This window comes from Heterodontus francisci, chromosome 9 (assembly GCF_036365525.1).
Source record: "Heterodontus francisci isolate sHetFra1 chromosome 9, sHetFra1.hap1, whole genome shotgun sequence".
Lineage (NCBI taxonomy): Eukaryota > Metazoa > Chordata > Chondrichthyes > Heterodontiformes > Heterodontidae > Heterodontus > Heterodontus francisci.
Genome location: NC_090379.1, coordinates 24,199,552 through 24,215,063, shown reverse-complemented (window position 1 = coordinate 24,215,063; position 15,512 = coordinate 24,199,552). Strand labels below are relative to the sequence as shown.

Genomic DNA, 15,512 nt, shown 5'->3' with positions numbered 1-15,512 from the left:
GGGGGGGGGTGGGGAAATATACTGGCATGGATTGAGAACTGATTAACGGACAGAAAACAGAGAGTAGGAATAAATGGGTCACTTTCAGGTTGGCAGGCTGTGACTAGTGGGGCACCGCAAGGATCAGTACTTGGGAACCAGCTATGCACAATCTACATCAATGATTTGGATGTGGGGATTAAATGTAATATTTCCAAGTTTGCAGATGACACTAAAACTAGGTGGAAGTGTGAGCTGTAAGGAGGATGCAAAGGCATTTCAAGGGGATTTGGAGACACTAAGCGAGTGGGCAAAAATTTGGCAGATAGAATACAATGCGGAGAAATGTGAAGTTATCCACTTTGATAGGAAAAACAGAAATAGAGTATTTCTTAAATGGTGAGAGGCTGGGAAGTGTTGAACTTCAAAGGGACTTGAGTGTCCTTATACATGAGTTACTGAAAGCTAACATGCAGGTACAGCAAGCAATTAAGACGGCAAATGGTATGTTGGCCTTTATTACAAGAGGATTTGTGTATTGGAGTAAAGATGTCTTACTGCAATAATATAGAGCCTTGGTGAGACCACACCTGGAGGACTGTGTGCAGTTTTGGTCTCCTTACCTAAAGAAAGATATACTTGCCATATAGAGGGAGTACAACGAAGGTTCACCAAATTAATTCCTGGGATGGAGAAACTGTCCTATGAGGAAAGATTAAATAGAATGGGCCTTTATTCTCTGGAATTTAGAAGAATGAGAGGTAATCTCATTCAAACACACAAAATTCTTACAGGGCTCGAAAGGGTAGATGCAGGAAGGATGTTTCCCCTGGCTAAGGAGTCTAGAACCAGGGGACACAGTTTCAGAATAAAGGGCAGGCCATTTAGGACTGAGGCGAATAGGAATTACTTCATTCAGAGGGAATTCTCGCCTCAAAGAGCTGTGGAGGCTCAGTCGTTTAGTATGTTCAAGACTGAGATCAATAGATTTCTACATATTAAAAACATCAAGGGATACGGGGATAGTGCAGGAAAATCAGCCATGATTTCACTGAATGGCGGAGCAAGCTCGAAGGGCTGAATGACCTACTCCTGCTCCTATTTCTTATGTTCTTCTGTTCTAATAAGATCCTGTTGTCGTAAAAGGAGCACATACAGGCTGTGTGTAGTCGAAGCACAGGTCCGTTGAAGCAAAATACCTTGGTAAGTGCAATTAGGGATAGGCAATAAACGCTGGCCTTGCCAGTGACGCTCACATCCCAATGACTAATAAAAAAAACTGAAGAACTTACATTTATGCAAGCCTTTTCTGCTCTCAGAACATTCCAAAGAGTTCTACACTAATGATATACTTTTGAAATATACTGACTGCAGAGTTGCCAACTTTGGTTGGAGCATATTCCTGGAGATTTCATCACATGGCCTCCCACACTCTAACTCCTGCCACTGGTCACTCAATATGTCCGTCAATAATAGTAGCTAGAATACCCACAATGCTGTGCACTCTAGGAACCGCTTCATTTATTGCATGCTTTCACAAAAGCAAATGCGACACAGCCACATTGAATTCTGGCCTCGCTGCTGCCCTGCTCTTTGTTGAGACACCAGCCGGAAAGAAAGGAGAAGAAAATGCCCTATAATCTACCACACAGTTTGTTCACAGGAGAGCCCTGGAAATTAAATTTCAAGAAAGTTCTGACAGTTGCCAATCCTTATTCACTAACATTATTTCGGTAAACAGAACAGTGCATCAATTTTTCCATTTCCTCATCCTCGACTACTATGAGCCATTCCACAGAAAATCTGCTAGTTTGTACAAGTAGTTTTGTAGTTATGCACTTGCACTCATTGTTCTGGTATAAATTCACCCAGTGCCTCTATGGGTCAGGGTATGAGTATTGTGCCATAAAGTTACTATCTCCTTTAAATTGTGCTGCAGCCTCAGTTATTTATACTTCTGTTGTTTGTGTCTTGACTCAAAATAATGGTGCTGTTCAGACATGTGTGTTAAACTAGAAAGGTCTCCAATAAGTTACAGCATGGCTACACTGCCTTGGATCTTCAATTACAATCAATGAGTTTAAAGTAGAATTTCATTGGAGAAGGTGCAAAAAAGGATTCATAAAAGATGATACCAGAACTATTCTCATCAGGAAAGGTTGAACAGCTGAGACTTTTCTCCAGAAAACAGAAGGTTCGGGGATGACTGATCGAGGTCTTTAAGATTATGGAAGGGTAGATATGGAGAAAATGATTCCACTTATGGGAGAGCCTAAAACTAGAGGTCATAAGTAGAAGATAGTCAATAATAAATCCAATATGCAACACAATAGAAACTTCTTTACTCAGAGTGGCAAGAATGTGGAATGCACTGCCACAAGAAGTTGAGGCAAATAGCACAGATGCAATTAAAGGAACACTAGATGAGGGAGAAAGGAACAGATGATAGGCTGACAGAGTTAGATGAAGTGGGGAGGGAGGAGACTTGTGTGAAGCACAACACTGGCACTGACCATCTGGGTGGAATGACCATCTAACTTCATATTATGAAGCATTAAATCTACAAATCAATGTTGTAGAAACTCTTTGTGCTAGCTATTTAGAAGTTTTTTTTCCCTAACAGGTGCAACATCTGAACTCACGGCAAGGTTTTTACATGGAATAAACATGCAATTGCCATCACTCAAGATGCTGCAAATGTATAAGAACGCAATAAAATTGCAACTGGTAGAAACAGTGCAAGAGTTACACAATCACTGACTTGCAATAAAATGGTTTAGGATTTTCATCAACAGTTGTTCGAAATGGGAACAGAAAATTCATTATGCCCATTTGATTGAAGTGATTTATTAAGTCTAATTCTACATAATAACCAAGTTGACTATTATTATATTCAGGACTACATACAAATACCTCTAAATTTCTTCCGCTGAAAGCCCCTGGTTGCTTTTGTTAGCTGTCATCCTTATTCTTTCAAGTCTAGCTCCAGCACAGCCTAGCTCTTCGTCCTTACAAAGAACAGACATTTAAGAATTCTCTCTCAGGAATACCAAGGGAATTCAGATAGGCCACCAGCATAACATTTGTGAGATTCTTTCTAACTCATGGAAGAAACAATCCAAAACAAGTTCTGTACTTCTCTGACTCTGGCTGAAGAAAGATTGAAAGAACTTGCATTTATATGGTGGCTTACTATATCCCTTTGCAGCAAGAGATTTTTTTTTTGAATTGCATTTGTGATTATGTAGGCAAAGAATAAACAGAGTAGCAATTTTCATGATAAATTAGATTTTCCAAAAGGAAACCACGCCCCCCCCGCCTTCTATTTTCCAAGTTACTGATTAACTGATACCTCACCCAAGTAGCTGACAGCATAAGAAGCCCATCTGAACAAGCGGGGGGTGGCAGTTAAGCCTGATCAGTCTCATCTATGTCTATACCAGTGCACTTTCCAGCAGGAATCACTTGATATAGCACCAAAGCTCTTCATCCCCTATCCAGGGCTATTTATTTATTTATTTAGAGAAACAGCACTGAAACAGGCCCTTCGGCCCACCGAGTCTGTGCCGAACAACAACCACCCTTTTATACTAATCCTACAGCAATCCCATATTCCCTACCACTTACCTACACTAGGGGCAATTTACAATGGCCAATTTACCAATCAACCTGCAAGTCTTTGGCTGTGGGAGGAAACCGGAGCACCCGGTGGAAACCCACGCGGTCACAGGGAGAACTTGCAAACTCCGCACAGGCAGTGCCCAGAATCGAACCCGGGTCCCTGGAGCTGTGAGGCTGCAGTGCTAACCACTGCGCCGCTATGTTTTGGGTTTTCTTTGTATGAACAATGGGCACTAGAGAACAGACTGCAGATTCCTCAAGACTTTCATTAGCCCAGAGAATGAGTCATAATTTGAAGATTATTAACTCCCAGAAGCTCTGCAATTGATCTTATCTTGATTACTTTTAAGCGCCTTTGTCAAATTTCAATCGATTGTGTACAGTATAGCTACCTCCAGTAGCTGGGAGACCACTCTGCACTCAATTCCAGTAAAGAGAAATGGGAAATTACAAATGGAAGTTAACTCCTAATTATAAAGGCTACAAAATGCATATACTGCGAATTAAGTGTACAAAAGTGAGCCATACAACAGTCTGCCTTGTATGTCAGAAATCCTAATACAGAAACTTAGTTACTAGGGGAGGACAATAAGGATGCAAACTCAGTGTGTAGCTTGTATTAAAACTCTCCAAGTCCAGTGACACTCATGCTTCTGGTGTGTCTCTAGTTTACATCTAAAATGTCATGCTATTAGATGCACCTGCCCTCAACTACTCAATTCCAAAAAGAGGAACATGCTACTGGAATGAGGTGAGACCACTGCTTGCAAGGCTGAATTTTTTTTTTAGGTGCTATGGTGCAAACCTGAAGCTGTACTTCACCATGGCACCTGCTGCATGAATTTAGCAACTTATTTACAGCTGTTTTAATCTGACTCTGAAAGAAAGCTGCATTTATCTAACATCTCATCAGGCTCCCAGAATACCCAAACTGCTTTACAACCAATGGATTACTTTTGAAGTGAGGTTACTGTTATATGGGGGAAATTTGGCAATGAGTGGAACAAGTCCCACAGACAGCAAATGAGATGAATGACTAGTTAATCTGCTTTTAGTGGTCATTTGTTGAGGGTGGAGTCCTGGCCAAAACATCAGGAAGACTCCATACTTTTCTGCTAGTAGTGATTTGATTTTTATGTCCATCTGAATATGCAGGCTGGCACCTCTGAAAATGCAGCATTCCATTAGTACAGCACAGAACTGTCAATCTAGATTACATGCTCGAGTCTTGGAATGAGGCATGAACTTACAAACTCTGAACTCAACTGAGCCAAAATGATATTTTTATACTATCTGCACAGTGCCAGTATAGCAGCGATCTCCAAATTCTATTCTTCCCCTTTGTTCTTGACCTGGCTTCTGTTGATCCTGTTGAGAGGGCCTGTGCCTGTGACAGCAGTTCTCAGCAGCTGTGAAATGTCAGCTGCTGGGCACCACTGGAAGCTTGGAAATCATCTCCTTTATACAAGAAGGATGACAGTGGCGGCAGGAAAGTTAAACGTATATACAAACAGCACTTTACCAATGTAAAAACTCCATAAGGATTTCAGTTTTTATGTCCTTCCCTCCATTCCTGCCTTTAGCTGCTTACCTTTCGCATTATTATGCGGAGCACCTATAGCATTTGACTTCATTATTACTTCATTAATCGGCCTTGCAAAGTCCATAATGATACACAAACTGGTTAATTGAATTAGATAATATAGGATTCAGGTGATTTCACTGTTGGCTTGCTGGAAATTACAACTGTAATTGTGTTATATACTGAAATACGTGTAAGCACTGAAGGCAGAAATGGAGGCAGACCAATGAATCCCTCGAGTCCTGAAACACAAAATGTGAAAATACAGATACCTATGTAATTTGACCTCAACTGTTGAACATGTTTATGATTTCCCCATGAAATTCCATTTAAAGTGGCCAGTACTTTAAACTTCTGATGAGTCAAACTCTAGGCATATTGTGGAAAAATAAACCATTTTATCTACAGTTAACACCTATGTCACACAACTAAATAAAGAATATATTGTATTACACAGTGGCTACACATGACATCTTCCCGCTCTTTGTGTTGTAAGCGAAAGATTACATTTGCCATTTTTTTGTTAATTTTATGATCTACAACTAATTTAGGTCTATTGTAGAGACTTTGGCAGATTCAGTGATGTATGTTGCTCCCATAAGCGGTCCAAGCATCTTAACTGCATGGCAATTGTACCCCCTTGTGATCCGAACCAGATATTGGTTACCTGCATGTACTTCTGCAATCTCTCTGAAGATGGGCTTGGTCAGGTTTGCCACAAATTGATAAGTTGCTGTATTTCACAGCAAAGTGAATATAAGAACTGCAGTTGATATCAGATTCACTTAATTCAAATCAGTACGATTTTATTTTGCATAATAATACAAAATTAAGAACACAAACACTTCCCACATCAGTGGATCATCTTATTTGCCTTGGACAAAATGAACAACTATTCTCCAGTAGTTCTACCACTTAGTCTTGGTGAAAGCCACACAGCTTTCCCATTTACAAACCTGACTGTGTCTTTGTAAATAGAGGAAGATAAAATATATACATAGATCTAATACTTCCCAATACAATGGATGTGAAACATTGAAACAGTAATAGGGCATTCAGCCTGTCAAGCCTGTTCCGCAATTTAATTAGATCATAGCTGATGTACCTTAACTCCATTTACTCACATTATCCAGTGATGCCTTTCCATATCAATCAAGGTCTGAAAAAAATTCAGCTGACAGCCTTCTGGGGGAAAGAGTTTTCCAGATTTCCACGACCTTTTGCATGAACAAAATGCTTCTTTATTTCACTCCTAACTCACCTAGCTGTAAATTATGCTCTCTTCTTCTGGGTTCGCTCACCAGGGGGCAATGGTTTTTGTGTGTTTATCCTATTAAATCCCTGTATCATTTTAAAACCTCAATTAGATCACCCTTCAACCTCCTAAACCTAAGGAAATACAAGCCAGGTTCATGCAACCTATCCTCACAATTTAGCACTTTCAGCTATGATATCATTCCGGATAATTTGAATAGTCCCCCTTCCAATGTTAATATATCTTTTCTGAAGTCAGTACCCCAAACTGGACACAATGGGGTCAGAGGCAGCTCTATACAACTGAAGCACCACTTTGTATTCCAACCCCTTGCAAATAAAGACCAACACTGCTGTAGCCTGGTTAGTGTTTGTATCTGTGCACGAGCTCTCAGTCATTTATGTAAATGGACACCTAAATTCCTGTGCTCCTCCACAGCTCCTAGTCTTTCTCAATCAAGAAAATATTCTGATTTGTCTTTCTCAGATCCAAAGTAGATGACCTCACACTGAATTGCGTGCAATTCTGGTCGCCACACTACCAGAAGGACGTGGAGGCTTTGGAGAGGGTACAGCAGAGGTTTACCAGGATGTTGCCTGGTCTGGAGGGCATTAGCTATGAGGAGAGGTTGGATAAACTTGGATTGTTTTCACTGGAACGACAGAGGTGGAGGGGCGACATGATAGAGGTTTACAAAGTTATGAGCGGCATGGACAGAGTGGATAGTCAGAAGCTTTTTCCCAGGGTGGAAGAGTCAGTTACTAGGGCACATAGGTTTACGGTGAGAGGGGCAAAGTTTAGAGGGGATGTGCGAGGCAAGTTCTTTACACAGAGGGTGGTGAGTGCCTGGAACTTGCTGCCGGGGGAGTGGTGGAAGCAGGTACGATAGAGACATTTAAGAGGCATCTTGACAAATACATGAATAGGATGGGAATAGAGGGATACGGTCCCTGGAAGTGCAGAAGGTTTTAGTTTAGGCAGGCATCAAGATCAGCACAGGCTTGGAGGGCCTGTTCCTGTGCTGTACTGTTCTTTGTTCTTTGAATGCCATCTGCTTTTCCCAGTCACTTTTTCTATATCCCTTTTAGTTTATTGTTCTATATTCAAGTTTAAGTCTATAACTTCCTGCTCCCATCTATACAACTTACTGTGTCTCCTAACTTAGCATCATCTGCAAACTTGGATATACCGTTCTCTATTCCTTCATCCAAGTCATTATTATATGTGGTGAAAAGCTGAGGCCCCAGTATAAATACCTAGGGAATACCACTTGTCCCATCCGGTCAATCTGAGAATGTTCCGTTTAGAGAATCTCTGTCTCTAACCTCCCAACCAGTTACTAACGCATCGCACGAGGTTATCTCCAATTCTGTGTACCTCATTTTTGCTAATAATCTCGTGTGGAATTTTATCAAATGCTTGCTGGAAGTCCATATACGCAACATCCATAGACTTTACCCTATCCACCATACTAGTGACCTACTCATAATATTCAGCTAGAAGAGCCTGAAATGACTTACCCTTCATAAATTCATGCTAAGTCTCTTTGATCAGCTTATACTTGTCCAAGTGCTCAGTCACTCTGTGTCCATGTATATATTCCAGTAACTTCCCCACAATTAATATTGAACTGGCAGGTCTATAGTTTCATAGATTCTTCCTCCCTCTCATTAAATAATGAGTGACATTTGTAACTTACTAATCTGAAGGCACATTTCCTGAATCTAGACAGCATTGGAAACTTAGGACTAATGCACCTGCCTCATCTATTTCTGTTAATACCCATGGGTAGAGACCATCAGGTCCTGGAGATCTGTCTGTTTTAAATCCTATTATTTTCTCCATTACCATTTAAAAACTTACATTAAATCCACAAAGTCACTCCCCATGACTTATTTTAAGTTCCCTTGTACCATTGCATACAAAGTGCTAATTTAACAAGTCGTCTATTTCCTTATTATCTATAATAGTCTGGCCTGCATCTGTCTGTGATGGGCCCACATTCCCATTACCACACCCCATCTTGATATATTTATAAAAACATTTGTTGTCAGCTTTGATATCCCTTGCAAGCTTTGTTTTCATATTTGCCCTTTGCATATTCCTCTTTACTATTTTCTTTGTATTCTTTTCTTCGTTGCTTTTTACAATGAATTGCTTATTGTTTACCATTATTTGAGGGAAAAAAGTATTAGCATATGACTGGCCTTTCATCAAGAAGAACTTGTGGGAATAGACATTGCTTATAAATAAAAAGTAACTTTCTTTCCAAATATTTTCCATGGAGAAAGAGTCAAAGATTGTCAAAACAGAAGATTCCTATCCTATTTAACATTAACTGGTTCACTAAGGAAATGAGATTAAAGCACGCACTGTATTAACTACTAGTTATAACCAATAAAACATTTGAACTCTAAAGCTTCTTTGTATGCCGTAAACAGTGGCAAAGTTGTTCTTCCTCTAACGCAAGTTCTCAAATCTACGCTGCAACAGAAAAGTCGAGAAAATGGGCAGCATAATGGGCAATTCAAATTTTTGTGTGGCTCTATTGAATTACCAAAACTGCATCAAAACAAACTGAAAAGAAACTCAGTTGCACTAGCCCAAGGCAGAGATTTATGGCTTGGGAGCATGGGCAATAACCTGGTATTCCTTATGTAACATCACTGTAGGAGCGCCATTACCAGAAGGACTGTAGCAGTTCCAGAAGGCCTACCATTACCTTCTCCAGGCAACTAGGGACAAGCAATAAATGCAAAAAGGTGAGAAGGGTGTGGGATTCTTCTTTTAAATCAATTGTAACAGGTGATATAATTTACAGGTATTTGACAGCACAGTGGCTAGCACCGCAGCCTCACAGCTCCAGGGACCTGGGTTCGATTCTGGGTACTGCCTGTGCGGAGTTTGCAAGTTCTCCCTGTAACCGCGTGAGTTTTCGCCGGGTGCTCTGGTTTCCTCCCACAGCCAAAGACTTGCAGGTTGATAGGTAAATTGGCCATTGTAAATTGCCCCGAATGTAGGTAGGTATACAGACTGTCCAACTCACTGGTTATTTAGGAATCCTGCAAACTCAATTTCATGTCCCATTGCAAGGAATAAAGAAAATGTTGTATACTACAGAAGCTCAAGCAGTTACTAAGCCCAATAATCTTCCTTTAATTACACTTGGTAAATACAGACCTCTGGTACTCAATCCAGTCTGAAATTATTTGAGGCAAGCAGGTGAAGCTGGCTCTATTTGTCAGCTATGGCTCAGTTGGTAGCACTCTCACCTGAGTCAGAAGGTTGTGGATTCAAGACCCACTTCAGACCTTGAACACAACAATCTAGGCTGACACTCCAATGCAGTACTAAAGTAATGCTGCACTGTCAGAGGTGCCATCTTTCGGATGAGGCCCTATCTTCCCTTTCAGGTGGACGTTAAAGATCCCATGGCACTATTTTGAAGCAGAGCAGGGGAGTTATCCCCAGTGTCCTGGCCAATATTTTATCCCTCACATCACAAAAGACAAATTATCTGGTCATTAACATTATCTGTTTGTGGGAGGGTACTGTGCGCAAATTAGCTGTGGCGTTAGATTCATTACAACACTGTCCACACTTCAAAAACACTTGATTGGCTTTAAAGCGACTTGGGATGTCCGATGGTCGTGAAAGGTACTATATAAATGCAAATCTTTCATGATTTACACTATAGGCTCCCTGTACCTATCCAAAGCCCTAAGACGTAAAACAAGGAATTTAAAATTTTAAAAAGTGTTTAAGCAGCTGCTTTAAAGTGCTAGTCATCTGAGCGAAGCTGATGTGAAGCGATAAGCTTGGACATCTGCAAATGTGTGTCTCATCGGCTGGAATCAAATTGTGTAGTGCAACGATTAAGCATGCTGACAACATGGCATGGTTTTCTTTTCCGAATTGTAGTCATTAATTTTTAGCAGTGATCAATGATCAATGGGGCAGGCGTGAAGATGAATACAGTTCAAATGAGCTGAGGCACATGGACATGCTAGAGCACAAAATATTAAATGTACATTGTGAGGGCTTAATGTTTCAAAAACATTGAATTAACTATTCCAGTAACTGCTGTTGATTCAAAGATACAATTCATTACTTCTCTCACTAAAAGCAATTAACCTCTAATTGGCCTCAGGATGAGCTGCACTTTACAAGAATTAAACTTTGACACCCTAAAGGAACAGCCCACTTTAGCAGCAAAATAATACATTTGTGCTGTATAACTCTATGAAATTATGTATGACATAGTATATGATGTGTTTGTCATGTACAAAACATATCAGAATGTGAGCAATGCTATGACAGACCCATCAGTGGTTAATTATTAAAAATGCCTCCCTAGCCAGACTGCATTTAATATTTATGTTTTTAAAGAAACTGAAACAGCACCGGCCTAGTTTTTGGAAATAGAGGCCTCCTTCAAAAGTACATTTAAAATTGCTGAAATGGATAAACTCACCTGGATAAGTTTATAGAAGTAAGCGTACTGGCGAGCAGTGTTTTTATACTGACTGAAAACGTCGTGGATGGCTTGTGTTGACTGGAGGTAATGTACTTCTTCCTCTTCAAAATACAAAGGGGTATGATACTCCATAGGTAAAGTCTTAATGTAGGGCAACCAGAAAGAATTGGGATTCAAACGCTCGCAAAGCAGGTGAAACGCAAGGGTAATATTTCCCATGGCTTGCAGAATCCGGTCTTGGGTATACACGGGACCTGGATACCAAAGAAGGTACAGAATTTAGGCTGGCATTAATGCTACAGTAAAAGAAACAATTAGTTAACTTCTCTGTCACTGTCTTAAACTTGGTTTTTCATGTTTTTGATTTCGGACAGAGCTGTTCATTATTCTGCCATTAACACGCTCTCTAGACTAATGCTTTGTCTTTTAGTACAACTATTAACACTCCCTTTGCCTTTTATTCTGTGACATCTCTGTCATTTGATCTCTCCTGCCCTCCGTCCTATCACACACCTTCTCATTTGGTCTTCTTCCCCGCTCCCCCATTTTCACTTGCTCAAAACCTATTCCATTTCTACCTTTGCCAGTTCTGATGAAAGGTCATAGACCTGAAACCTTGGCCGGAATTTTACAGTGGGCAGACGGGAGCCGGACTCCGACGTAAATGTCGATGCTGAACCCGCTTCCGCCCAGCCTGGGGATCTGTCCCGTATTTTACAGGTCCCCGCCTTTAATAGGCCCGATGCGGGACTTCCACCCCCTTGAGGGAGGAGATCCCGCCTCAGTGAGCTGCCGGCCAATCAATCAGCGGGCCGGCAGCTCTTAGTCTCAGCAGCGCCATTGGGAGCGGTGGCCACTGCTGGGACTGCAGCTCAGCCAACCGAGGCGGATACCAAAGAACCGGTACTGGTTAAGTTTGGGTTGCCTCACCAGGGGAATCGGTTGTGCCCTGGTGAGGCAAGGGTGATCGTTTGGGGGAAGGGGGGGGCGTCTTGGATCCCAGGGTTGGGTTGGGAGGCAGGGGCGGCCCTCAATCAGGCATCCTGTGCCCGATTGCCAGGCGCCAGCCCCCACCCAGGGTGCGGAAAGGCCGGCAGCTATAGCTGGGAGGCCATTCACGTCCCCGGCACACCTGCTTGCCTCGGGTAAAATACCCGTGGAGGTGGGCGAGGGCCCTAAAGTGGCCGTTATGTGGCCACTGCAGGGTCTTGATTGGCCGCGGGCAAGCGGGCCGCTTCTCAGCCCCCCGCCCCGCCGTCGGACCTGTGTAAACTTGGTCGGAAGTGGAATCGGGGCGGTTAGGCATCCCGGAGCCTGCCGCTCAATTTTACGCCGCCCCCACGCCACCATCTGAGCTGCTGGGGCAGCGTAAAATTCCGGCCATTAACTCGGTTTCTCTCTTCATAGATGCCTCCAGACCAGTTTAGTATTTCCAGCACTTTGTTTTTATTTCAGACTTTCAGCATCTGTAGTATTTCACTTTTATTTTAGTTTTCATTGTAGGATGTATTCTACGTTTCTCCCAATTCTCAATGGGACTATTCTATTGTAGTGATGGGAGAATCCAAGCCATGTTCGCCATGCTCGCACCCCCACCACACCCCCCCCACCCTACCCTCCCATTCACAGTTCACTGCAAAACACAGTTCACCCAGATGAGGTTACATGTAAATCCAAAAGTACTGCAATTTTGGCAGCAATGTTCAAGTAGTAGATTTAGAAATTTGAGCACTAGATTTCTCTGCAAGAACTATTGAGTAATGAGATTCATGTGGCAGTTCATTTAAAATGCAAGGATGTTCTCCCGCAGAGACTTCAAACTGGTATGTTGCCAGGAAAAGAACCAAAACATTTTTCCTGCTTACTCTCACTTCCACCTTTCACTTCCACCCACCTTAATCAGAGAGGCCTCAGCAGTTGAGGACATGGACCTTTGTTATCTGGCCAAAGCTAATGTTAGTCCTTTGTTTGTTTGCAGTTTGTCAATTCTTGTTGGAGTATGCAAATAAACTGACATAATAATTCATGAAATAATTAGAGAGCAACCCACTTTAAAATCAGGTCTATAAAGCACAGCTGACTAAGATAGGTCACACAATTGTTTTGATGCAAATAAGCTCTGTAAAGTTCCTAAAGCCTTTCACGAGAGAAAAAAAAATCACTTTGGCAAAATATATTTTGGCTTTAACAGAACTTCTTTTACATGAGCACAATTTGACTCACAGGTTAAAAAAAGCTCTATTAATAGAAATGAAGGGAATATGAATTTAAACTAGATCTGAAGGAGGTTTGAATTTCTGTTTGGGGACTAAAGGAGGTTTCTCATGATTTTTGAGTACCACAGCAACCAGGCTTGAAATTCATCTGACAAAAAAGGCACAGTTTTCTCAGTTCTTAGTTTTGATATTAGGCAGACAAATTGGGTGGTTGGCGGGGGGGAATGGGGGAAAAGCGAGAGGAGGGAATCCTGGTGCCCCTACAAGTAAATGAAATGGAGGAGAATTGAACATTCAAATAAAAGTTTTCTGAAATGCATTAATACATAGGGACTGCTTCAAATTTCAACACATGGGTCTGCAATATATATTTTTGCCCTTATTAACACACAACAGAAAGATTTTCCAAACTTGTCAATATTGTAGTCAATCAACAGACGTTGCAATTCGAAAGGAACGGACTAACTAGACTTCTCAATTTCTCCTCCCACAAAGAATCTGACTGGAAACTGAGAAAACTTGACCCACAAAGGCAAGCAAATAATATCAACTGTTGGCTAGGAAATCAAACTCAACACATTTACAATGAGAGTCAATCTGGTTGGGTGATGAATTTTGATGCAGAGTAAAGTGCTCTCAATTCAACACAAGAATGGCCAAACCTCAGAATAGTATCCATCAGGCTAAACTCAAATGATATTTTCCATTTCCCACACTCGTCATCCTGTGGCCTCAATTAATGTGCTTTGCGATATTTGCAGGTAAAATTGCTTGTCTTCTTTTTTTTGGGGGGAGGGAGGAGGAAGTGAATTTAATTTTTGCAACTAAGACTGGCAAATCAGATGACATTTTGAACCCAAGATAGTGAAGTATATAGTTAATGCACAATTCTTTAAGAAAAACAGTACTTTTAAAATTTGATTTAAGATAGTTTTGGTGGGATTACAAGAAAAGCACCAATGCAAAATTAGTGAAACTTACACACCTGGCAGTACAGCTATGTGAATTTAGTTGACGCTGGTCTTGATTTTAAAATCCATAATATATTAAATTTGCTATGCATGTTGCATACTTATTTGAGCATCACCATTGTCATGCCTTCCGATGTCACCAAAAGGAATTCCCCATTATAAAGCTCGCTCTCATTACAGTAATGATTTCAGCTGCACATTTCCCACTAGATGGTGCTATGTAAGCTGCAGATCCCCATCCATACAAACAGTGTCACTAATATATTGAAAGAAATTCACTTTCACTTGACTTTCCGTGGACAATGCCACAGGAGATCCACTACGACTTCAATACAACTCCTTGCTCTAAATTAAATATTGGCTGATAATTTGATGTCAAAATAACTGCGAGGTGAATAGCGTTTGCTGTTATTTACACGCAAATGTTACAGCAACTTCAGGTGAGGGCAGATGCACATTTAAACTCAGAAATCTAAAATTTGCTGCCCAATATGTGCTGCTTCACCATTAGCTTTGTAAAAACTGCATAACCACTGAAATGCATTGATCAGCATGACTTTACTGTATTTGCAAGAATGAAACTCACCATAAAAAGTTAGTGCTGGTCTTTAATGAGATCGAGGAGCCTGTTCTGGAGCCATTTAAAGTCTGAGCATATTTAATTAGGCCTGTCAGAGAATCTTTTCATAATAATTGTTAATTACTGCCAAAGCACCTTTCTGGTACTGAAAATGAACTATTAGGTGTGGCGTCTCATGCCTTCATGTTTTAATTATTGGTGGATATTTTAAAAATGTGAAATTCAAAACTAAAATGTTTTAAAGTTTTCTTTTGTCTCTCTTTTTCCTCCCTCTAAATCCAATACTTGCTTCCTTCTCTATTTCTCTTTCTGTACCTGATTTGGCATTGAATTGACATGCTCTAATTTACATTTTTTGCCAATCCTTGCACTATTGATTTCTCAATCCTATAATCTGATTTATTAAGGAAATACCCAATTGATTACCTTCTTCACTCAAAACCCAAATTCCCAGTTTCCCTCCCCTACAACTTTATCAGCTTGCATTTCAAGCAACTTGCAGCGCCAAATATCATCCAGATTAAATAGGCAAGGACAGGTTTTAACCGACCGCCTTCCCTCAGCTGATGAATCAGTGTACCTCAATGTTGAACACCACTTGGAAGCACTATTGACGGTAGCAAGGGCACAGAACTTACTCTGGGTGCGGGACTTCAAAGCCCATCACCAAGAGGGCCTTGAAAGCACCACTATTAACCAAGTTGGATACAGCTGCCAGACTGGACTTGTGGCAGGAGAGGAGAGAATTAACATGAAGGAAAAACCCACTTGACCTCGTTTTCACCAATCTGCCTGACCCAGACACATCTGTCAATGATGGTATTGGTAGGA

At 41.1% G+C, this 15,512-nt stretch overlaps 1 protein-coding gene across 2 annotated transcripts in view; it reads right to left on the bottom strand.

Annotated features, from left to right (window-relative positions):
- Positions 1-15,512, bottom strand: part of setd3 (SET domain containing 3, actin histidine methyltransferase) — a 166,178-nt gene that overhangs the window by 76,286 nt on the left and 74,380 nt on the right. For both annotated transcript variants that reach the window (XM_068038705.1, XM_068038706.1), the window contains one exon: positions 10,912-11,168. In XM_068038705.1, the coding sequence (XP_067894806.1) occupies positions 10,912-11,168 (257 nt within the window). The remainder of the gene's footprint in view (positions 1-10,911; positions 11,169-15,512) is intronic.